Source organism: Elgaria multicarinata, chromosome 20, assembly GCF_023053635.1.
Source record: "Elgaria multicarinata webbii isolate HBS135686 ecotype San Diego chromosome 20, rElgMul1.1.pri, whole genome shotgun sequence".
In the NCBI taxonomy this organism is placed as follows: domain Eukaryota; kingdom Metazoa; phylum Chordata; class Lepidosauria; order Squamata; family Anguidae; genus Elgaria; species Elgaria multicarinata.
The window spans coordinates 18,029,357-18,053,836 of record NC_086190.1 but is presented as its reverse complement, the minus strand read 5'-3'; the positions used below and the strand labels follow the sequence as shown (position 1 = coordinate 18,053,836).

At 48.6% G+C, this 24,480-nt stretch overlaps 1 protein-coding gene across 2 annotated transcripts in view; it reads right to left on the bottom strand.

Moving 5' to 3' along the window:
- Positions 1-24,480, bottom strand: part of CAPZB (capping actin protein of muscle Z-line subunit beta) — a 66,550-nt gene that overhangs the window by 14,609 nt on the left and 27,461 nt on the right. For both annotated transcript variants that reach the window (XM_063145487.1, XM_063145486.1), the window contains exons 3-5: positions 19,954-20,075; positions 16,279-16,392; positions 1,134-1,275 (exon numbers count right to left, since the gene is read on the bottom strand). In XM_063145487.1, coding sequence (XP_063001557.1) covers positions 1,134-1,275; positions 16,279-16,392; positions 19,954-20,075 — 378 coding nt within the window. The remainder of the gene's footprint in view (positions 1-1,133; positions 1,276-16,278; positions 16,393-19,953; positions 20,076-24,480) is intronic.

Below are 24,480 nucleotides of genomic sequence, written 5' to 3'. Positions count from 1 at the left end.
CGGATTCACAACCCCTGAAAGAGGAGCCTTCCGCCTTCACCGCTAAGGCCACTGCTATCGTTTTTCTGCTCCCTTCCCAGGACTGTCCCCTTCCATGGCCATTTCATCTGGCTGCATCAAGAGGAGGGTCAAGACTGCTGCATCAACTTGGCCAGGTTCGTCTTCTGTTCTGGCAACTCCTCTCCCAGAACAGTTTCAAGGGGGGAGGGCGGGGGGGAAAGGCAAGGAAGTCTTGTTTTTCCTCTGCCCTCCCTGCATCTTTTCCCTTTCGTGTCATGGCTCTTACTTGACAAGCTACCCTCTTCCATTGAGAACTCCTTTAAGAGCATTGGCAGGTAGAGGGGCATGTGACATACCCTTGAATCACGAACGAAGTCAATGAATCTCACCACATCTGGGCAACAACTGCACTTTCCCAGAGCCCATCGCTTGGAAAAGGAGAGTAATCTCCCCGCCCCCTTCCTTGGTAGCGCCGGCCAGGGCACAGTCCCCCATCGGGGCGAACCTCCGACGCATGCCGTAGCCCTTGTTTCTGAACGTGTTTATTTATCGCCAAACTTATTCATATGCTGCCTTTCAGGATACAAATCCGACAGACGCAGCGTAGCAGTACCATCAAAACAACCAAGTCCCAACAAAACAATCTTAACAAATTTGAGAAGCGCCTCACTAGGCAGATGGATCTGCAGGCTGGAATTCTAAAAAGCCGGCTCAGGCACCCGCACGGGGCGGGAGGAGGCCGTGATTTTCAGGCCTCAGGGAAACTTCTGGGTGACTGAGCCAACTTACCTTTCCTTTCCCCAAACTGCTTCAGGGGAACTTTCCAAAATTAACAGGAGGAAGTTGCCCCGGGGGGGGGGGGGGGATGGCGGGAAGGCTGCGGCGGTGAGGGAGAGACGAGAGCAGAGTTTACGAGCCTGACACAGTATTGCATTGTTCAACCAAGCACCTGTGCTCATTAGCCGCCTGGAATTTAACGAGGGTTTTTCCTTTCTCTTCTTTTCTAATGTGCTCAGGAACCGTCAGACTCGATGGCCTCATAGGCTCCTTCCAACTCTACTATTCTATGTTTCTGCCCCCCAGAGAGAGAGAGAGAGAGAGAGAGAGAGAGAGAGAGAGAGACCAGGCTGTACCTGAACTTCCACCACGTGGATGGAATCCCAGCACCCTTTAATCTTCTTTGATCCGTCGCCAGCTTTCTTAATTAGAATCACGCCGGCAAATCCGTGATCCAAATCCCAGAGGTAGACGGAGGAAACGCCCCCTTCGAAATACCTGCAGCCAAAACAAAGGCGGAGAGGAGCAGAACAGGACAAAACGTCATTCCAGAACCCTGTTTGCTTGCTTAATAGAAAAGGCCTCCAAAGTAGCCAAGGCTCAGCTAAGGGCAAAAATCTTTTCAAGAAATTGAGAGCATTATCCGACGGCTTGAATACGTGAAAATGATATGGTGATAAACCTTGGAGGGCTCCACTCCAAATGTATAGCCACGGCTCCTTTTGTGAACCAGTTGCGTCCTAGTGACGAAGAATTCTCGAAACAGAACTTGTACCGGACTACTGTTTATTAAGATGCTTTATGAAATTATTTATTAGACGCACATTTATGAGATCATTGACTCTTGTCATGAATGTTTAATGGATGCCAACTTTTTGCAGGCTTCATTATGAACGTTTGATGATCATCTTGTAAATGTTATCTATATGACTGTCTTTTGTATATTTGTGATATTTTTTGAATTATTCGTCTATAAAACTTTCTTAGTACCTTTGTGGTTGAGTGTTATCACTCCTATTGTACTACTGACTCTCCCACCAATCAGCTTCATGGAATGACCACATTGGGTTCTAGAATTATGAGGGGTGGATCTGTATTGGGTGAAGAATTACGCTAAGCTTTTATTTCAATTTCTTGTTCAAAAACCAAGTTTCTAGTCTTCCCGGGGGAATAGGGACGGATTAAGAAAGCTATATTTAAGACGGTGTCATTGTACCATCATCAACTCAGTAGTGTATATGTTGATCCTCAAAACCCAACATTTTATCCTCACAGCTACCCTGTGAAACAGGTAAGGGCTGAGACAGAGAGACAAAGACTGAGTGTTGAACCCAGGCATCCCCAGTATAAGTCCAAGACCACAGGTAAAGATGGGTGAAAAATGCATTGATTGCGTTCACCATTTAAGGTGGACCTATGAAATTCGCACCTCCAGAACCTGGACACAGACCGGAACACAGCTTTGCACAATATTCACACTTCCCTAAATTTTGCAATACAGTTTGCAATTTTTTTAAAAAAATATATGCGTTTAATAGGGTGATATGCATACAAAGGTGCATATCACCCTAGAAAGATAGCTTCCAAATCACGCAAGTTACTGGTTCCTCTCTATTTGGCCCTGGTTAGGCCTCATCTAGAGTGCTGCGTCCAGTTCTGGGCTCCACGATTCAAGAAGGATGCAGACAAGCTGGAGCGTGTTCAGAGGAGGGCAACCAGGATGATCAGGGGTCTGGAAACAAGGCCCTATGAAGAGAGACTGAAAGAACTGGGCAGGTTTAGCCTGGAGAAGAGAAGATGGAGGGGAGACATGAGAGCACTCTTCAAATACTTAAAAGGTTGTCACACAGAGGAGGGCCAGGATCTCTTCTCAATCCTCCCAGAGTGCAGGACACGGAATAACAGACTCAAGTGAAAGGAAGCCAGATTCCAGCTGGACATCAGGAAAAGCTTCCTGACTGTTAGAGCAGTACGACAATGGAACCAGTGACCTAAGGAGGTTGTGGGCTCTCCCACCCTAGAGGCCTTCAAGAGGCAGCTGGACAACCATCTGTCAGGGATGCTTTAGGGTGGATTCCTGCATTGAGCAGGAGGTTGGACTTCATGACCTTATAGGCCCCTTCCAACTCTACAATTCTATGATTCCAAGTGGAGTATCCATTCCTGGCCCGACACACCCACTTCTCTCCTTTCTGCCTATATTTCCTCTTTGAGGGGCCAGAGACAGCTTACATGATCCCACTCCCCTCCATTTTATCCTGACAACAACCCTGTGAGGTAGATCAGGCTGAGAGTCTGTGACTGGCCTCAGTTTCATGGCTGAGTGGAGACTGGAACCTCCCTGGACCCACTCCAGCACTAACCATTACACCACATTGGTTGAGAAGAAAAAAGGAACGCCTTGAATCACCCCAAGTTTGGGGCACAAGAAAGGACGAAAGAGCGAGCCCAAGTAACCTGCAAAATGTCCGAGAAAGCCATTGAGTTCCTCTCTTGGAAAGACGCAATCCCCTCCGAGGAACAGGAGCAGGAACCCCCGCCTTCAACTTACGCAACCCCCATTGACTCCAATTAATGGCAACAAGCTGTTAAAAAGCGCGCTGGAAACCTGGCCGAAACTTAAAACCGCCGTTTTATAGCTTTGCTTCCCTCCTGAGCTACCATTTCTCTCATCGTTGCTCAAGAGTGTGGCTGAAAGACACACACACACCCCGCCCGCTCCCCAACACCCCTTTTAGAGCAAGATCGCCTAATTAAGACTAAAGGGAACGGAGATTCCCAAGGTCTCTTTTTGGACAGAAACAGAGAGAGAAAAAGAATGTCGATCGAGTGCAGATCGCAACCGACCTGAAAGCTTAACCTTTGCCGAAACGGGGATCCCACGAGGAGGACTAGACATTCCTCCACCTGGTATCCGGCCGCGGCGGGAACGCGGAGAGCCGGTTTGAAACGGCAGCGTCGTTTCTCGCCCGCCTGCAAAACCTAGCTGTATGTGTGTGTGTTTGTGCGTGCGTGCACGCAAACACGGAAGCAGCCAAGCTGCTTAATACCTGGAGCTTCTGCCGCACCTGCTCTTCTGCGGACCTAGCCGACACCTTCTCCCCGAGGTCTTGCACCGTGCGCTAGAAGCCACCTGCGCCATACTGCAAGCGGAAATTCAGGCGGCTCCGTCTGGCGCACGCGGAAGCCCTCGGGAAACGCTATCCACGCTAGTCTACACTCAACCCGGTGTCCTCCAGATGTCTGGGATTGCAACTCCCATCATACCCAGCCCATGTCTAATCTTTCAAAGACCAAACAACAGCAAATACCGCCAAACCTTTGCAGTGAGAGCCCAGGGACAGCCCAAATGTTTTTTAAAGCCCTCTTGAAAGCTGGCCATAGATGGAGACCAATGCCGACATACCGTGTAAACACACCAAAACCAGGAAGCTACTTTATACGGAGTCAGCAATCTGGCTAGTATTGACAACACCGACCAGGTTTCAGGAAGGGATTTTCCCTAGAGACGTCCAGTGTGTGTGTTGAACTTGGGACCTTCTTCATGCAAAGTGAAAGCTCTACAACTGAGATGGGGTCCTCCCCTTAAAAATAAAGTAAGATTCTAGTCTTCAATAAATAAGGTAGGGACGCAGGAAGCTGCCTTAGACGGAGTTAGAGCATTGGCCCACGTAGCCTAGTATTGCCGACACAAACCGGCAGTAGCAGCTGTCCAGGGTTTCCGGGCTGGAGTTTCCCCAGCCTGACGTGGAGCTGATGGGGATCGCATGCACGGAGCTACAGTTCGGGCCCCTTGGAAACGCGGCGAAACGTTTACATTTCGCGCAGAAGAATCAAGCTCGCCTCCCGTTTTAATTTCGGTAAAAGCAACGCCAAGAGAACCCAAAAAGCTCGGTAGAAGTTTAGGGAAAGTCGATGAAGCAACTTTTCTCTCCCGCCTCCATCCGCCAATTACACATTTTACCCGGTTGGCTCAGCGTATGAAACATTAATTAGAAGGAGAAAGGGGGCCCAGCTACAAGGGATTAACGTCCCCCCCCCCCACCGGCCCATTACCTTCCACACTTTGATCCTAACGACATGAAACAGGGGCGAAGAGCAGGGTAGGAATAAAGGAGCTCTAATTTTTACGCGCTCCAAATTTACGAGATTTTACATAAAGGCTTTTGCGGGTACATTTTAAGAACGTGCTAAAAACGTCGTCCGAGACCGCATAAAGCCATCGGAGGAACTTCCTCGCCAGAACAAGCAAGCGCGCAGATGGAAACACTCCGCAGTCGCCTTTGTACCTTTAATGAATCAAATCTAGCATTAATATTGTTTTAAATACTAACATGCTTTTCCAAGCCGGCTCGGAGCAGGCTGTAGCCGCGGCCTCCGGGACCGAGGAGGGGCGGCTGGCCAGGAAAAACAACGGAGTTGCCGTTCTGCGGTTTGGAGCCATGCTGGGCTCAACCATAGGCTCCTTTTGGGGAGGGGGGGTTGTGCCAAGGCTAGAAGGTTTCCTGGTTCACTTTTGCTACACGGCGTAGTCCCTGGGTCAAGGAGGTGCACCGTCGGGGAGCTGATTCCAAGAGAAAGGGAAAGGCTGGAGTGGACCAAGCCAAGCCCGGCGTCTTAGAATCATAGAATAGTGGAGTTGGAAGGGGACTCTAAGGCCATCCAGTCCAACCCCTTGCTCAATGCAGGAATCCACCCTAAAGCATACCTGACCGAGGGCTGTCCAGCTGCCTCTTAAAGGCCTCCAGTGTGGGAGAGCCCACAACCTCCCTAGGTCACTGGTTCCATTGTCGCACTGCTCTAACAGTCAGGAAGTTTTTCCTGATGTCCAGACGGAATCTGGCTTCCTGTCACTTGAGCCCGTTATTCTGTGTCCTGCACTCTGGGAGGATCGAGAAGAGATCCTGGCCCTCCTCTGTGTGACAACCTTTCAAGTCTTTGAAGAGTGCTCTCATGTCTCCCCTCCATCTTCTCTTCTCCAGGCTAAAAATGCCCAATTCTTTCAGTCTCTCCTCATAGGGCTTTGTTTCCAGACCCCTGATCATCCCGGTTGCCCTCCTCTGAACGTGTCTGTGTCTTGTATCCAACAGACACCTCGAAGGAGCCCACAAGCAGGGTGCGAAGGGAGCAGCCCCCGCTTTTCATTGCTCCTCAATATCTGATATTTGGGAGGGGGGCACTCTCTGTATATGGGGGAGCCCTGTAACCATCCTGGCTAGTAGCCACTGATAGACGTGTCTAATTCCCTTTTAAAGCATCCAAAGCTAAGGACAGTTCAGTGAAGGAGGAGAATTTGAACTCAGTTCGCTTTCGATACGGATCAAGCCCACGTTTTTCCACATCTGGGATGCGAAGAACTGGGAGTCGAATTCAACGGCTGCTTCCCGTTTATTCATTCGTTTGCTTTTACGGGATACGAATGTCAAAACCATCGTGATCTCAAGATGCACGACGCGGCCGTCTGAACCAACCCTTGACACATTTTGCCTTCCCCCAACTTCTGGGAGAGAGCACGACAACTCACATCTTCCCCAGTCAACAGGCCCAACTGCCCTGCTGCCTGGGGATGATAAGAGTTGTAGTCCGTGACAGCCGGAAGACGCCCAAGTTGGAGAATGCTGTTCAACTATCCTGCTGCCATTATCTCAAGGCGTACGACGACGACGTTTTTGCACAAACTAAAGCAGCTCTGGTTAGGGGATTATGGGCGTTGTTGTCCAACACATCTAAAGGTTGGGAAGGCTGGACAGATCAGTACCTGGATGGGTGGCCATCTGGGAACTCCACACACAGCCACGTTGAGCTCCATCCCAGAAGGCAGGCAGGATGTCAACGTACCAAATAAAATATTAAATCCGGTAATAGTCAGCGCGCTCATAACGCGCCCCAAATGGGCCCGTGCAGAGTTCTGTACGGAGGGTGAATGCTTGCCACAGGAGAGGATACCCGGGGGGGGGGGGGAGCATTCGCCTCTTTGGTGCAGCTGTTCCTCACCACAGCTTAAGCAAATCCGTCCCAAAACGACGCCTGTGGCTTCCGCGCAGGTATTTGACGCATTCTCTCCAGCGCGCCATGCAGGTGCAAGCCGCCCTCGAGCAAACATACCAATCCGGTTAGGTATGCACGTCCCTCCGTGCCAGGTACGCTTTTTTTTAAGAGCGCACATCTGGTCGGCAGCTGGGTGAGCTCCACCGGCCCGGGGCAGCCGCCGGCCGGGAGAGAACAAAGGGCGGATTCAGACGCGGCAGGGAGCGCTTCACGCGCTGCCTCCCGCGGCATCCAAAGCCGGCCCGGCGGCTGCGAGACGGGAAGCCCACGGAGGCCTCGGACAGGCGGGTTTTGTGTTCCGAAGTCTCCCCTGCCCCTCGGTTCTTCCGGCCGCCTCTTCTCGCCGCTAGGGCATGCACGGTTGAGGCTTTCGAGGTAATGATATAAAGGAGAGCACGGCCAAAGCGTCTGCGTCAGAGGGTCCCAGAGGAAGAGATGGGCTTTTCTAGAAAGAGTAACGCGCGTGGACACCTTCTGGACCCCCCCTCCTAGACACGTTTAAGAACATCCTAAGAGCCCTGATGCTGGATCAGACCCAGGGCCCATCTAGTCCAGCGCTCTGTTCACACAGTGGCCACGCCGCCATCAGCCAGGGACCAACAAAGCAGGACATGGTGCAACAGCACTCTCCCACCCATGTTCCCCAGCAACTGGTGCATACAGGCTTACTGCCTCGAATACTGGAGGTAACACACTAGTAGCCCTTGATAGCCTTCTCCTCCTCCAGGAATTTATCCAACCCCCTTTGAAAGCCATCCAAAGCAGTGGCCATCACCACATCTTGTGGCAGTGAGTTCCATAGTTTAACTCTGCGCTCTGTTAAGAAGTCCTTCCTTTTATTTCCCCTGGATGTCCCCACCAGGCCCTCAGAGCAGAAGGCGCTGTTCCTTAGCCTCTTCTTTTATGAGGAAAGGTTACCCTGCCTGGGGCTGCTGAGCTCAGAGGAAAGGCAAGGGCAGGGAGACACGACAGAGGTGTACAAAATAATGCGCGGCGTGAGAAACTGGGACGGGAGAACCCAAGCTCGTCCCACGAAGCGGAATTCACGAAAGACCGTTTCCACACAGCACACGGTTGAATTTTTCTCCCACTTTCGTAGTATTAGAGCCCAAGGGGTGGGTCATCCCCGAAGGTATTGGTGGGGGCAAAAGACCTGCTTTCTGTCAAGCGTCGCGTAACACTGAGCGCGCTATAGAAATACGTCAATGATTAAAAAAGAAATAGGATTGGAAAGATGACACAGGTTGACTGCTGGCCATTATCGAGAACCGTGCCACGATAGGGATTGGTTTCCTTTTCCCTCCCCACCGCTTTCTCCTCTTGTGTCGGTTTCGATTGTAAACACGAGGGCAAGGCACTGTCCGGTGTTTATTGATCTGGAAGCGGCTCTGAAAAGCTTTCCCAGGTTATGTCATTTCAATAAACAAACAAATGTAAGAGCTGACAGTTAATTTTCCCCCTTCTCCTTTTTAAATTATCGTTTTAAGTAGTTACCGCTTTGTTATTTCTCTCTCTCTCTCTCTTGCTTTTTTAAAGTGAGTCTTTTAAGTAGTTATTGTTTTACATATCGGCTGCTTTTCATTGTTGTATTTTGTACCAATCTGCTGGATTAGACCTGTGTTATCAAATGTTGCTTGCTTAAAAAAACAACTAAAAAATAAATAAATTAAAATGAGGTTGCAGGGAGGCCTAGGCGGTTGGGATGCTTTGCGAAGTGTTATCTGGATAAGCTCCCAAACCCTCTTGTGCAAGGACTTGGACCAGAAGAGGAGGAGAAAAAAGCAACCTGCGTTTCTCCGGTGCCGAGACGTAAGATAGCTTCATCTGGATTCAATCGGCACGAGTCCAGGCTGCAAAAGCTGTAGCAAATTATTGTGTCCAAGAAGCCGGGGCATTTTTTGGGGTGGGTGGGGGATAATTGCCACATGGGTTCAGGAGCCATGAGCCGAAGGCAATAAGGTTCGCCTGGCACCGACGTTATACTCTTCTTGACGCCTTTTTATTTCCCCTGTATTTTAACAGTGTCGTCTTAGAGGGTTTTTTTAAAACTTTGCTGTTTTAAATCTGTATGAAACTCTGCATTGTTGCTCAGTTTTACCCTGGTTGTGCTTTTTTAAATTGTACTTTTATACTCTGTTCTGATCCTGTTGCTTGTTTCAGATTTTAAATTGTCTTCATGGTTTTAATTTTGGTGAACTGCCCAGAGAGCTTTGGCTATTGGGCGGTATAGAAATGCAATAAATAAATAGATAGATAAAGGACCCCATTCCCAGCTGCCACATCCATTATGTGCATTGGATGCACAGGAAATGCGGTCAGGACGATGGGATGTAGAGTGCAAAGAAGGGCAGCCGGAAGCCAGGTCTGCCTGACCCACCTGAATTAAGAGGGTCTGTCTTTGCCGCTAGATCATTGAAGTGGCCTTATATATGCCATGCATCTCCAAAAACAGATCGTACCAAACTCATCTCATATGGAACTCACTACCACAAGAAGTAGTGATGGCCACCAAATTCAATGGGCTTTCAAAAGGGGTTGGATAAATTCCTGGAGGAGGCTGTACATGGCTACTAGTATTGGGTAAAAGGCAAGATACAAATAAATATAACAATAACAATAACAACAACAATAATAATAATAATAGCAGCCCTGATAGCTAAGTACAGCCTCCAGCATTTATTTATTACACATTTATACTGCCCAACAGCCAAGGCTATCTGGGCAATTCACAATTAAAACCATAGGATACAAAGGTCAATTTAAGGGTTAGGGTTAGAAGTGATATAACATCCCAGAAAAAGAAATGGGACAATTTATGAGAAATGAATTATTTGTGTGTTTGTTTATTTATTGCATTTCTATACCGCCCAATAGCCGAAGCTCTCTGGGCGGTTTACAAATGTAAAAAGGTCAGTTTAAAACTGAAAGGGTTCTGTTGCACCGTGTCCTGCATGTGGGACCCTGGTCGACAACCGGTTGGCCCCTGTGTGAACAGAATGCTGGGCTAGGTGGGCCCTTGGTGTGATCCAGCCTAAGGGCTCTTCTGATGTCCTCCAGAGATGCTTCGTTCCAGGTGTGAGATCCAGCAATAGGGGGAGATTCGAGGAGAGTCCTTACAATGCAAAAGGCAGCGAATGCCGCATTCTACAAGAGGCCAGAGGCCAAAAGAACATTCCTTCGAGCAAACCAACGTTGGTCGTTCAATTCCCTCGAATGATCAAAAGCTGACTAAGACAATGGGAACGCACGGGGCTGGTCTCATGTTACTATGCACAAGGAACTAATAAAAAAAGCTAGTCCTTGAAACAAAATAGGAGAGAAACGAGAAACGCCATGTCTTTTATGATGGAAACCAGGTTCTGCCATACCGCCCCATCTGGCAAGCGGGCGTCACGCCTCGCCATCGGGAATTTACTCTGGAAACGCTGACGGATCGATAAGTCTTTCCGCTGGGGAGGCCGTCCCCATGGACTTCTAAGGAGCCTCCTTTCAAAACTTTCGGGGAGGATTACATTCCACAATTGGATCCATCTTCCCCAGCGCCGCCCCACCCAGCGAGAGGACACGGGACGTAAAGCAGATCTAAGTCCATCCAGACACACAGCTGCTCCGCACGCTTGGTTTCCTCCGGCCAAAGATGGGCTCATTAAGTTAACGGCAACAGAATTGCAACCATGTGCCCCAAGGTATCCCCTCCTGAAGATGCTGGTGGCATGGAGGGAACTTTTAGCCGACTAAAACCCAAGTCAGAAACAATCCCATCAGCAATGCGAAAAAGAAAAGACAAAGAAGAGGACCCATGGGTGTGAAATAACCTCTCCACCCAGGGTGCAGAACTTCTTTTAGCCCAAGGGGTGAATTCTGTTTAGGAGAAGTTCTTAGAGACCACATTCCAGCTGTAGGCGGGGTTAAAGACAAAAAGGGGTGGGGCCAAGATCAAAAAACAAGACCAGCCTATTTCAGCTTAAAGCTCTTACTGACGGCGACTACATCTTAGGAGAGGCGTTTCAGCCTTTTAAAATGCAGAGATGCTGTTCAAAAGCCAATAAACCACCAAAAGATAGGGTTTTGGGGTGGGGAAGGAGCGTGACCATCCAGGGAAGCCCAGAGAGCCGGATTGGGACCCTTGGCCCCAAGGGATTACAGCCCTTGAGTCTATGGGGGAAAGAGCAATGAGTCTGCTGGCACCATCAGACGAGATAACACAGTTTCATTGTGACGGCCAAGATCCAGAGGGCTACGCCAGGCGTAGCCCAATGCTCGGACAGGCTCAGTGGAGACCTAGTCCCCCAACTGCTTGGCGGATTTGCCAGGAAACAGGAATGCAACGGACACATTACTTAAAAGGCGCACCTCAAATTAAAAAAGAAAGCTCTCGCTCTCTCGGCGTCAAACATCCACAGCGAAATCTCCAGTGGCACGGTTAGCACCCTTCTTCAACTTGGCACCCTCCAGATGTCTTGGACTACAGCTACCATAGTCCCCAGTGAGCCATGGGAATTGCAATCCAACACGTCTTGGCGGAGGCAGGTTGGGGAAACAAGATATCCAAAGCTTCTAGGCTAAAATCAAGATGGCTCCATCGCGTTGGCCAACACAACCTAAGATTGTCATGGAGGTCAAACTCTTCCATGGAGACACAATTCTCTTTGAGGCTTGGGGGACTGGACTGCTACCTACTTTGCACAACTGCTCTTATTTTTTAATTTAAAAAAATGTGGTTGCTGTTACTTTGCTTTTAGTTCTGTTTTAATTCCATTTTTGGCAACTGTAAGGTGATCCGGATGTTCCAGGCTGAACGCCAAAGAGAAGAATCATTCGGTGAATTGCTCGTATTTATAGCATCATAACATTACATCCTAATCATGGGTATTTCCCCACCCCACCCCAGTTAATGGCATTGTTTCACAGCAACTATTAACTAATTGGTTTTTGCAGTTAGAAGTATCAAACCTGGCATTTTGGCCCTGATGCTTTTGCTCCACCCTTCACCTCTGGCCCCACCCACCACTGGAACACCTGCCCCCAGGTCTTCTCCGAAGTTGAATATGACCCTCAGGCCAAAAGAAGCTCCTCACCTATTTCGAACCGCACTTTTATAATTTTTTTTTTTTTAGATATTTGTTGTCACTGTGTGCACGGTCCCCCTATGCTTTTACGTAAATGGAAAATGCATTTTGAAAGGCTTTTCGTTTTTGTGAACCGCCCGGAGAGCTGTGGCTATGGGGCGGTACCGAAATGCAATAAATAAGAATACTAAAAAGCAATTTCGGGCGCAAACCCATGCATGTTTTAGACGGAAAATAGCCCTACAACAGCCAGCATTCCCCAACCAGCCTGGAATGCGTGGATTTGTAGGACTTTCTCCTGTCTGAACATGCACAGGATTGCGCCCTAAGACATTTAATAAAGAATTAACGAGAATCAACCACCATAGCAGCATTCTTGAAAACTTGACTGCAGGTCAAATAACAGGCAGGTTGACAATACCGAACTGGTCAATGGACTGGCATGCCAAAACAGAGGCAGCTGGACAAGCATCTGTCGGGGATGCTGTAGGGTGGATTCCTGCATTGAGCAGGGGGTTGGACTCGATGGCCTTAGAGGCCCCTTCCAACTCTGCTATTCTATGATTCTATGATTCTACTACGAATAACATTTTGTCTCCTCTCCACTGACACACTGGGCCTCTGAATTCACTGAGCCAAATGCCCCGAGGTCCGGCACTTGGTCGGAGGCAGCCTTTCCCAAGTTGGGGATCTCCTATGGTAGCTGCCGTCCAAATATCTGGAGAGCGCCAGGTTGGGGAAAGCCGGTCGGAGGGCGTAACGACGCAGCAGCATGGCTGAAGCTAAGCAGGTCTAGGCCTGGTTAGTGCTTGGATAGGAGACCACCAGCGAACACTCCCAAGGCCCTATGGTAGAAGGAAGGCGGGGCCAAAATAAGTCAGTCAACGACGCTCTTCAGATGCAACCTCAAAGTAGTGTCTATCGCAGACGGCCACTGCTGGCCCAAGACGGGTCCCCGTCTCCGAGGGCCACAACACGAGCGACTGATGGGTCCGGCGGACAAGCCTCACCACGGAACCCACCAGATTAACATCTTAAGGGAGACGGCAGAAAACCCGCCATCTGGAGTTCCCTTTTGCATTCCGCTCCCCTCCCCTGACCTCGAGAGGACACGCTCGGATCGCACTTCTAAATTCTTCCCCCCCACCCCCCCTTTCCTTTTTTTGCAGTTGCTCTTAGTAACATGCCTGCTACCCCTCTGGCATAAACAGAACGGCGTACTGAGCTATTTCGGGGGAGCGCCTTCCAGCACTGCTTACAAACACATCCTCTTGGAAAAACAGCATAGAAGGCAGGATGTTTAGATTTTGCAGACGCTGGGGGCTCGGACGCACGCAGGTCCACAGCACCTGCTCGGTGCAGAAGTGCCGGAGACCCCGGTAACGGGGGCAAAGCTGGGGGGGGGCACACACAACCGGGAAGGGCCCCAGCGGCCGAGCTCCAAACATACCGTTGAGAAACCTTTGTCCCACGTCCCCAAACAGAAGGGGACTCTTTGCAAGAGAAAGCGAGCAAGGTTGTCAGGAAAGGAAAGGAACCTCTCGTGCAAGCACTGAGTCATTACCGACTCTTGGAGGGACACCAGCTTTCGCTGACGTTTTCTTGGCAGGCCTTATAGCGGGGTGGTTTGCCGTTGCCTTCCCCGGCCGTGATTCCCTTTCCCCCAGCTAGCTGGGTACTCCTTTTACCGACCTCGGGAGGATGGAAGGCTGAGTCGACCCGAGCCGGCTGCCTGAAACCAGCTTCCGCTGGGATCGAACAAATAAAAAGTTTTTTAAAATGTATGCCTTTGCACGAAACAGCATCTCAAACCGTGGAGACGTACAGATTTTGAGGGAAAGCTACGTTCCGAGTTGTGTTGGCGTGGCAGCAAATTTCGTTCGCCGTTCGTTGAGTGAAGAATCGCTTTGGGGATGATGGTATATAACTAGGAGAAAGGCAAGTCTCCCTCCTTGGAGGCCCGACTGACCCTGACACGGCCTTCATTTCGGCGCCAAGTTAAAACGCGGCTCTTTATCAAAGCCTTTGCGGGCGAAATTCTCCATGGTCACACATAGACTGCTTTAAAAAAAATAAAATTCTACCGGTTTTGATTTGTTAATGATTTAATACGTCTTTAGTCGTGTAAATCTTCAGTAGGAGAGACTGTGGATGTGTTGAACCAGTGCCTGGCTGCGACAATGGACTGGATGAGGGCTAATAAACTGAGACTCAATCCAGACAAGACTGAGATGCTGTTAGTAGGTGATTCCGCTGACAGGATGGGGGGTGTTCTACCCGTTCTGGATGGGATTGCACTCACCCTGAAGGAGCAGGTTCGTAGCTTGGGGGTTCTTTTAGACCCATCATTGTCACTTGAGGCTCACGGAGTGCCTTCTACCAACTCCGGTTGGTGGCCCAGCTAGACAGGGATAACCTGGCTTCAGTTGTCCATGCTCTGGTAACCTCCAAGTTAGATTACTGCAATGCGCTCTACGTAGGGCTGCCTTTGAAGACAGTTCGGAAGCTGCAGCTCGTGCAAAATGCAGCGGCCAGATTGATTTCGGGAACCAGAAGATTCGACCATATAACACCTGCTCTGGTTCGCTTGCAGGGGCTGCCTGTATGTTTCCGAGCCCAATTCAAGGTGCTGGTTTTGACCTATAAAGCCCTACAAGGCTTGGGATCACAATACCTGATGGAACGCCTCTCCCGACATGAACCTACCCATACACTGCGTTCAACATCTAAGGTCCTCCTCCGGGTGCCGGCTCGGAGTGTGGCAACGAGGGACAGGGCCTTTTCGGTGGTGGCCCCCAGACTATGGAACGATCTCCCTGACGAGGCTCGCCTGGCACCAACGCTGCTATCTTTTCGGCGCCAGGTTAAGACTTTCCCCTTTGCCCAGGCATATGGCGGCACATCTTAATCACCCACATGTTTAGGGTTTTTTTTAACGGTTTTTAGTGCTTTATGTGTGTATGTCCTGAGTTTTAGGATTTTACATTTTGTATACTTGTTTTTATCTCAATTTTAAAATTTCTGTAAACCGCCCAGAGAGCCCTGGCTATGGGAGCGCTATAGAAGTGTAATAAAATAAATGAATGAATAAATAAATAAATAATTTATGTTTATATCGTTTTGATTTTATCTGTACGCTGCGCTGAGATCCCAGCGATATAGGGCGGGATACAAATGTCTTAATAAATTAATTAATAAATAAATGAAGACATTTGTTAGTTACATCAGCTCCGTTCGTCAAACGGCCTCTGCACAGGCATCACAGCCTTGCTGAGCACGTAGTATGTCAACGCGGGAGGCGTTTTGAGAAAGCAGAGGAAAAGCTTCCCGTGTCCCATACTCCTAGGAATGTCGCAGAAACCCACCACGGAATCAAACGAGTTCTGATTTCTACGAATCCAACCCAGAAATCCCACAGCAGGCTGGCTTTTCCCAAGTCGCAAAGATTCTACAGACTTGCAGGCTGTTTTTTTCTTCTTCTTCTTCTTCTTCTTCTTCTTCTTGAATTTTATGCAAATTTAGTTGTAAAATAAAAGAACACCTGGCGAAAATGTGCATAGTCTAAAGCAGGCATACTTCGAGGCAATTGGCACGTAGGGGGATTTGAGAATTTGCGCAATTGTGGATTAGCGCAAATTCAGGAGAAAACTTTTAAAATCTGATTCTGTCAATCAGCAGATGACAGAACAAAAGACATCTGGTATTCCGCGAAACGTAGATGGAGCAGCGTTTACAAAGTCCATCCATCCCTACATAGGGCTCACTTTCTGACAAAGCTACCTCTCCAAATGCAGGCTGCCAAACTGGAAGATTAAATCTGATAGAGAGGAAATCAGCTCCAATCACGGGCGCCCAACAACGTGCGCTTGTTAGTCTAAGACATTCCTAACCTGTGGCAGCAGGTTGCTTCCTGTAACTTGAAGAGGATTTAAGCGTTGGCTAGGTCCGTCTGTGGTGCCATACCCGTGGGGGGCGGGGAAGGGGGGGAAAGAGTGTGAAGAATTCAAAAACCAGTTCCTCCGAGTGAAAAATCCACATCTTTCTATAGAAATAAGTTGCAAAAATAGAGGAGCTAATAAATAAGGAACTAGGAAAGAGGAATATCTTTGCCGCTAACCCACACACCCTGAGGTGGAAGGAGAGAACTCCAGATGTTTGGAGTTTCTACTCCCAGAAGCCTTTGCCACCACCACCAATGGTCAGGAATGTTGGGAGTTGATGTCTGAAACATCTGGGATCCTACTTCCCGCCTCCACCTCTGATCTAAGGTACACTTTCTATTTAAAAAATACACGGTGGATCCGTCCTGGTCAAAAGCTAACGCACCCACACCCACACCAGCCCACCGACACCCCCCCAACCGTGACATCAAAAGGGAACATACAAGTCTCTGTACTGGTCAAAGGCATTGTTCGCTTCCACTTCCAGTTTACGCAGGCGAGCGGACGGCATGGCACCATCTTCTAGGGGAGGGTCGTATTTGTTGCTCCATGGTGATCTACAGGAGAAGGAGAGATACCTTTTAGCACGGGGGCGAGCGTCTGGAGTGGCGCTCCAGACACGCGGCCGACAACTCAAGAAAAGCAGGGTGGCGTAGTGGTTAGAAGGGTGGCCTGGACTTGGGAGATCCGGGTTCGAGTCCCCACTAGACAGTGAAGCTCACTGGGTGCACAGAATCATAGAGTTGGAAGGAGCCTCTAAGGCCATCGAGTCCAATCCACCGCTCAATGCAGGAATCCACCCTAAAGCATCCCTGACAGATGGTTGTCCAGCTGCCTCTTGAAGGCCTCTAGTGTGGGAGAGCCCACCACCTCCCTAGGTAACTGATTCCATTGTCGTACTGCTCTAACAGTCAGGAAGTTTTTCCTGATGTCCAGCTGGAATCTGGCTTCCTTTAACTTGAGCCCATTATGTAGTTGCTGGCTCTGTAGCAACTCTGTAGTTGCTGGCTCTTAGCTTAACCTACCTCACAGGGTTGTTGTGAGGCTAAAATGGAGGAGGAGGAGGACCGTGTGAGCCGCCCTGGTCCCTTGTGAGAGGCAAAAAGGCAGGATATAAATGTCCTAACAATAAACGCCCTTCAGGCCTAGCCAGCAGGGGCAATGATGAGAGAAGAGAGGAGTTGTAGGCCAAGTTCATTGGGGAGGGGTGAACAGGTTGCCCACCCCTGGACTTCCTATTTTTGTAGACCTGTTTGCAAGATGTCAGTAAAAACATAGAGATAAGTAAAGGCAGCTTTGGCTACTTTGGGTTTTTTTTAAAAAAATTGTACACTTTTTAATGTTTACCATTTTTAACTGTTGTAAACCGCCCAGAGAGCTTCAACTGTGGGGCAGTATATAAATGTAATAAATAAATAAAAAAATAAATACTGGATGGCAGGGTGGATAAAAATCAACGATTTTTTTTTAAAAAAAATAAATAAAAACAGGTTTTTTTAAATTTAAATCAAAATTTTTTTTAATAAAATGCTTTTTGAGGAAAAATCTATCTAAAGATAGTTTCCTATTTAAGATACATTATAGTCCAAAGGTTATTCATCATGAAATAAGGATTAGTTTTTAATTATGTAGCATGAGGCTGTATATTCATGCAATGTTTAAATTTTGGGGTAAATGAATTCCATTCATCCATTCACCATGTCATGCTCTTCCAGAGGTTTCTGTAAGATTATGGGGCAATTTTTCTATCTAGATCAGCCTTCCTCAACCTGGGGTGCTCCAGATGTGTTGGACTGCATCTCCCAGAATGCCCCAGCCAGCTGGCTGGGGCATTCTGGGAGATGCCGTCCAACACATCTGGAGCGCCCCAGGTTGAGGAAGGCTGATCTAGAAGATATGATCACTAATGCTTGGTTTTAAAGTTCTCAAAACGGTGAATTTGTGTCTGCAGAGATCACAATCCCATTGTGCCTTTGCAAATCTATGTACACAGAATCGACCCCTTACCTCTTAAGTGCTAAGTTTCAAAAAATTCAATGAATAGAGTGCACTTTTTTGGGGGGGGGGAAGTCACATGATTAAATCGAGTCTTTCTGAGTAATGATTTAAATTGTGATTTAAATCACAATTTAAATCAAATTGATTTAAATCCACCATGCTGGACAGTATAGACACAAAATAAATAATAATAACAGTTCTTTCATTTGAGATTCTTTTTGAGGTGTGTGTGTTAGAAACTCCAGGTTTTTTCCGGCAATTTAAAAGCACCCACCTACGTTTGGAGCAGGTAACCCCTGAGCGAGTGTTCAAAGACTTTTCTCCTCCTCCCCCATCTGCCTCCCTCTTTAACAAGGTGGGCTTGATTTAATTGCGGTGAGCTGATCTCTTTCGCAGAGCACCGGGAATGGAATTTCGGAGCAACACGTCCCCGGCTTAGCACTTTTCCTGGCCTGCGGAACGTGCACACGTCCCCTTCCCCACTTTCAAAAATAAAGACCCAACGGGGGTGGGGGGTGGGGTGGAGAAAAAGATTGCTGGCTGCAGCAGTAATTTTATCCACGAGAAATCCATAAAAAAATGTTTTTATAGCAGACAAGCACTCGGAACACATTTAAGGGCTTAGACGGGAGGCCGTTTGGAAGAAAGACAGATGGAGAAGTCCGCTCGCGAGAGAGCCTGGGCTCTTCTCGCCTTTGCTGATACATGAGAGCCATTTCTGCTGCAAGCACACGGGATTCAACCCGGGCTGCTGGCACCGATTTTGCCCCGTAACGGTTCCGTTTGCGGAACACGATCAAACACAAGGAGAGGGACGAGTGCGGAGAGAGCTGGCATGAGGCGGAAATGATATGTCTCGGCCATCAAGATCTCCCAGGCGCGAGCGTTAATCGGTGTTCTTGACCTGACTGCGGCAGCCAAGGCAGGACGGTTTCCATAACAGGTTGCCCACTTCATCGGTTTCACCAACCTTGGGCTACAGCACCGCTACGCCCGTGTGGTAGCTGGGACTGGTCCTCAGCCGTTACAGCGCAGAGGAGCCAAGGAGGTTACATTACACAGCCTTTCCTAGTGTCTTCTAAGCATCAGACTACAAAAACCCTTGTCGTTTCCAGCAGAGCTGGCTGCAGACAATGGGAAGTGTAGACCGACACATCTGGGAGACGGCCAGGCACAGCAGACGCGGCGCCGAGCTGCTTGGGACCAGTGAGATGGTAGACGCAACCCTCATGGCCCCAAAAGGAGCAACAGCATCAAAGGCTCAAAAACCACAACATATGGAGAGGCAGTGTGGTGTAGTGGCTAGAGTGTGGGATTGGGAGTCGGGAGATCTGGGTTCTAGTCCCCACTTGGCCATGGAAGCCCACCGGGTGACTTTGGGCCAGTCACAGACTCTCAGCCCAACCCACCTCACAGGGTTGTTGTGAGGATAAATTGGCGGAGGAGGAGGAGGAGGAGGAGGAGGATTATGTATACACCGCCTTGGGTTCCTTGGAGGAAAAAAGGTGGGATACAAACGTTATAAATATATATGGAGGAGGACCCATTTCATAAGCCCAGAACACTTTAACCAGAACATGCTGGGTTAAACCCATTTTTTAATTATTATTTTTAAAAAAGGGATTTAGAAATTACAGGACATTAGTATAATGTCCTTGCCTGTGGGTTTCCCATTCGGCCATCACCTTGGCCACTGTATGAACAGAAAGCTGGATTCAATAGGGCTTTGGTCTGATCCAGCAGGGATCCCATATTCTTTACATTCACACAAGATTTTGTAGGTTGTTTTACTACGCTCTTCATGGTTTTAATTTTTGTGAACCGCCCACAGAGCTTCGGCTATTGGGTGGTATAAAAATGTAATAAATAAATAAATAAATTTGTTCAGCTTGTGCTAACGTGCATTAGCGCAAGAATGGAAGCGCGCGTTTGCGCAAATCTGCACGTTGGATTCATAGAAATCGGAACTCGTTTGAAACCGTTGCGGATATTCCTGATAAAGTGCTGATACACCGAAGACACAAGAGCCAAACCAAAAGAAGAAGCGAAAGGTGGCACAGATGGTTTGTCAGAAAGGGCAGAGAGAAGAGTTCCCCTGTCCAAAGGAGCAGCGCCGTCACCTGTATGAGTCTCCATCTCTATTGTAGTCGCACAGAAGGTAGTCCTTCCCCACCACTTTGTCGCGAGCAATCTTCAAAGGCTGGTCGACGGAGGACAGGAGATCTTCGCAGAGACTTGGGACCTGGGGAGAGGGAAAAACAAAACCCACGTGAGGCACAGGTGCTTCGAGGGGAGAGCTCTCGTGTCCGCACGTTTGAACCTGAGCTGCCCTTAGCCCACAGGTGTTGAAGTTCTTTCAGCTGAGGGACGAATTCCATTTCAGCGAAGCTCTTGGGGGCTGCACTGCCTTCGTGGGAGGGGCCGAAAACAAAAAGGGCGGGGCCAAAATCATCCCAAATACTAGCAGGCTGCAGCTTCAAGCTCTTCCTGCCAGTAATGGAGCCTTAGGAGAGACAAGTGCCTGTGTGCCCCAGTTGCTGGGGAACATGGGTGGGAGGGTGCTATTGCACCATGTCCTGCTTGTTCATTCCTGGCCGATGGCTGGTGGGCCACTGTGTGAACACAGCGCTGGACTAGACGGACACTTCTAATGTTCTTATTCCAGGCTTTCGGAATGGGGAAAAACCTGCGAAAAACAAAAACAACCAGAGAATCCCCAAATGACCAGTGGTAGAGGGGAAAGGGGTGCGAAGACCAGAAAGGGACAGGTGAGTTGGATTTGGCCCAAGGGAATGTTCCAGCCCAACACATCTTGAGGGCACGAGGCCGGGGAAGCCTGAATTGAAATATTCACGTCAAGCCAACACGACCAACACACGGCAGTCCAAGAAAACTATCAAAGGGCGCAAAGACCGGGCGGAGGAGTTTTTGCCAAGCGCCCAAAAGATGGAGAGTGTCCGTAGCTCCGTGGTAGGGCCCCCTGCTTTTCATGCAAACGGTCCCAGGTTCGATTCCTGACATTTCCAGGTAGGGCTGGGGAAACGTCTGTTTGATATCCGGGAACGCCATCACTGCCAGTCCGTGGAGAGGCAGTTCTGGACTGCATGGACCAAGTTCCGGATCTGTTTTTAGATGGATGTCTTTTTATGGTTTTAAATTTCACGTACTGTTTTTAATTGGCCAGCACCTGGGGGTGGCGGGGAGACAGCATGATTCCAGAGGCAGAATGGTACCCACCAAAGCAGCCTTTGCTATCTGCCCAATTTCTGACCGCAGACCAACTAGCGAAGGACCTTTGAAGACCATCATGTTCTGCTTGAACCACACGGACTACGGAAAACATGCTTCGCATGGGAACATGGCAGCTATTCCTGCCTCCACTTCCCTACTATTAAAGCACACTGTTGGTGCACGCACACGCACACGCGCCACACAGCTCTAGACAAATCCTGGCCTCATTATCACGGCCACTCGTGTGGTCTCGTAAAGCTAAATGCATGCATGTGTATGTATGCACGTGTCACGGTGTCTGCTTCTTGCCAAACCGAGGGCTATAAAGCAATTGCTATTGGGAGGGGGGGGGCGGTCTTTTTAAAAAACTGTAAATATTTATAACGGAGTGGAAATTCAAGAGCTGCTAAGAGAATAAGCTGCCCATGAACAGCAGCTTAATTTTTTCCACTAGCTCATGCTTTGGGTGGAGTTTAATATACTTTCCAGGAAGACTGCCAAATATTACCATGCTAGTTAAGTTTAGAGGGGGGGGATACATTTACCTGACATGTGTCATTTTTATTTATTTAATAAAAAAGGCAGAGAAACACTGGAATACAAATTCAATGACAGAAAGATCCTCGCTCACAAGTTACTGGTTCACAGAAAAACGAGGGTTTGCCTCCGCCTTCTCCCACCGGCGATGGACCGTTTCTCTCATTTTTCCCAGCCAGCCATGTGAGCTGGGGAAGATGGGAGCTGCAATCCAACACACCTGACTTAAGAATCAAAGCCCAGCCGTCGACCTGACATGCCCTACATCAAGGGTGCGGATCCCTGGACACAGGGGGCACCTCCGGACACCCCAAAAGTACTTCGTGCTACAATAAGGATGACTCCCAGCTATATAACGCTGCTGAGGAAATTCATTCCCCCCCTTAGCTACCGTGAGGAGTGCAGCTAAGCTCGGAGGGAACAGAGAAGCCTGAGGGGGTGGCAGATGACAGAAGCATCCCTAATAATAATAAAAAAGGGGGTCTTGTGAGTCCTGGTGGCGATCCGATCCTAACCAGACAGCAGAAGACATTAAAAGACATGATGGCTCTTCCTCCAGGCCCCAATTATTATTATTTTTAATATCTGCCCAATGAGGACCTTCTTCAGGTTCCGTTGTTTCATGTAAGCACACATGTGGAGCCGGACCACCCCGAAATAAAGGGAGAGTCTCCGAAAGATCAGCCTTTTTGTTCCCTTCTACCAGGGAATGAATGAGAGCACTATTTGGAATTAGGTTGCGAAAGAGTGGTAGGCAGATCAGCCGTAGACAAAGAGGAAGACAAATTGAAAGAACAAGGCCGCCATATTCGCGGCGGATGTCGAACAAGGATCTCCTTGTCCTTCTGAAACGCTGATCTGGCTGGAGTTAGCGAGCCAGGTACCGGGGACAAAGTTTTAATTAAAAATAAGCCATCTCTCCAACCAGCAGGACAAGTGGCCACCTGTGCATGGGCAGAAACCCAACACCTCCCTGAGCAGCTGGCCAAACTCTGGTTTCCTGGCTCCAAAGTCCGGATGCCGGCGGACTAAGCGAATATTCAGAAAGCAAAGTTATCGAGATGGATTTGTGTCAGATAGTGTCGGACAAGGTCTTCGGGATTAGAGCCGACATGGGAACATACCGGCTCGTCGACCTCCTGAACTCTTCTTTCAGAAAAGCCATTTGGGGGACAGCGAGGGGACGGAGAGGGAATGGAGAGAAGCTGGCACTTGGACCATTTCCCCCGTTCAAAATTTATTTGTGCGCATCTGTCTGCAGGCACACGTGTGCTGCGGTTTAATAGCAGAGAATCTAGAAAAGTCGCACCAGGAATTAACGTCTCTGATTTGCCATCAAGGTGAACAGCTCATGGGGCAACGCACATGCAAAAGCCTACGCCTTCAAAAAAGGTTTACGGATCGTTGGCAAAGTACTGTAGCAAGGCCCTGTTCAGCGTCCAGGTGGTCAGGGTTGGAAACCGGAGAGGGCCTTGATCCAACCCAGCTTGGCAGCACTTCTGCAGTTTCAATTAGTAAACTTTTATACTTCCTGCTACAACCTGCCGAGGTTTTGGACTGGCTCTATGCCGAAAGAAAGTTAGCTTCTCTACGCAGGAGTCGGACCCAACGCTGCATCACACACTATCATTATTCCTACCATTCCTAAAAGCGTCAAGTAGCATTACAAGAAGTAACACAAACTGACCCAGTTCTGCAATCAACCTCCAGTCGGCGTAATTGGAAGGATGTCAGCGCAACGTCAGAACCCTTCTTTTTTTAAAAAAATATATTGTAGCTTTAAACTTTATTGGCCTGGTTCAGACAACACACTAAACCATGCTGCTTAACCACAAAATGGTTAAGGGGATTTTGTGGTTAAGCAGCATGGTTTAGCGTGTTGTCTGAACCAGGCCATTGAGTTTTATTGTCTGTATTTTATTGCCTTGCATTTTATTTTATTTATTTATTTATTTATTAAATTTATATACCGCCCCATAGCCAAAGCTCTCTGGGCAGCTTACAACAGTTAAAAAAACAGTGGACGTTAAAAAGTACGCAAAACTTAAAACCATCAAAAAATATAAAAACGACAGTGTAAAACAGTATCCATTTTAAACAGCAACAGTTCAAACAAACAAACTTAGCATATGTTGTTAAATGCTGTTAAATGCCTGGGAGAAGAGAAAGGTCTTGACCTGGCACCGAAAAGATAACAATGTTGGCACCAGGCGAGCCTCATCTGGGAGATCATTCCGTAATTGGGGGGGCCACCACCGAGAAGGCCCTCTCCCTGGTTTTGGGGTTTTCATTGTTTTGAAGTGCCCAGAGTTTATCGGACGGCATAAAAATGTAATAAATGCCAATGGCAAAGTCTGCCATAGAAGGTGTCGTGTCACTTCCAACAAGAATTTCACCCATCATCTGACGACGAAGATGGAATATCGGACCAAGAGGGCCACACAGATAACCAGAGCCATAGAAACAATGGAAGTCCAGAAACCAAATTAAGGAGCAACCTTATTCTATACTGCAGTGATGGCCGGGATCTCAGCAGCTTTCTTCCAAAACATGGCATGGGGGGGGGGGGGGGAGGAAAATAACCTGATCGCTCAGTTCATTATTTCATTGCGTTTCAAAGCCTTTGAAGCTCTGCTTCGCATTTGAATTCTTGCGGGACTGATGTCACCGAAACGGAAGTGAACCACCAGGGTGGGTTAATGCCAGGGCCAAAAACCGCTTGAAGGCTCGAACCCATGGGAGTAGGGTGACCATATGTAAAGGAGGACAGGGCTCCTGTATCTTTAACAATTGTATTGAAAAGGGAATTTCAGCAGGTGTCATTTGTATATATTGAGAGCCTGGTGAAATTTCCTCTTCATCACAACAGTAAAAGCTGC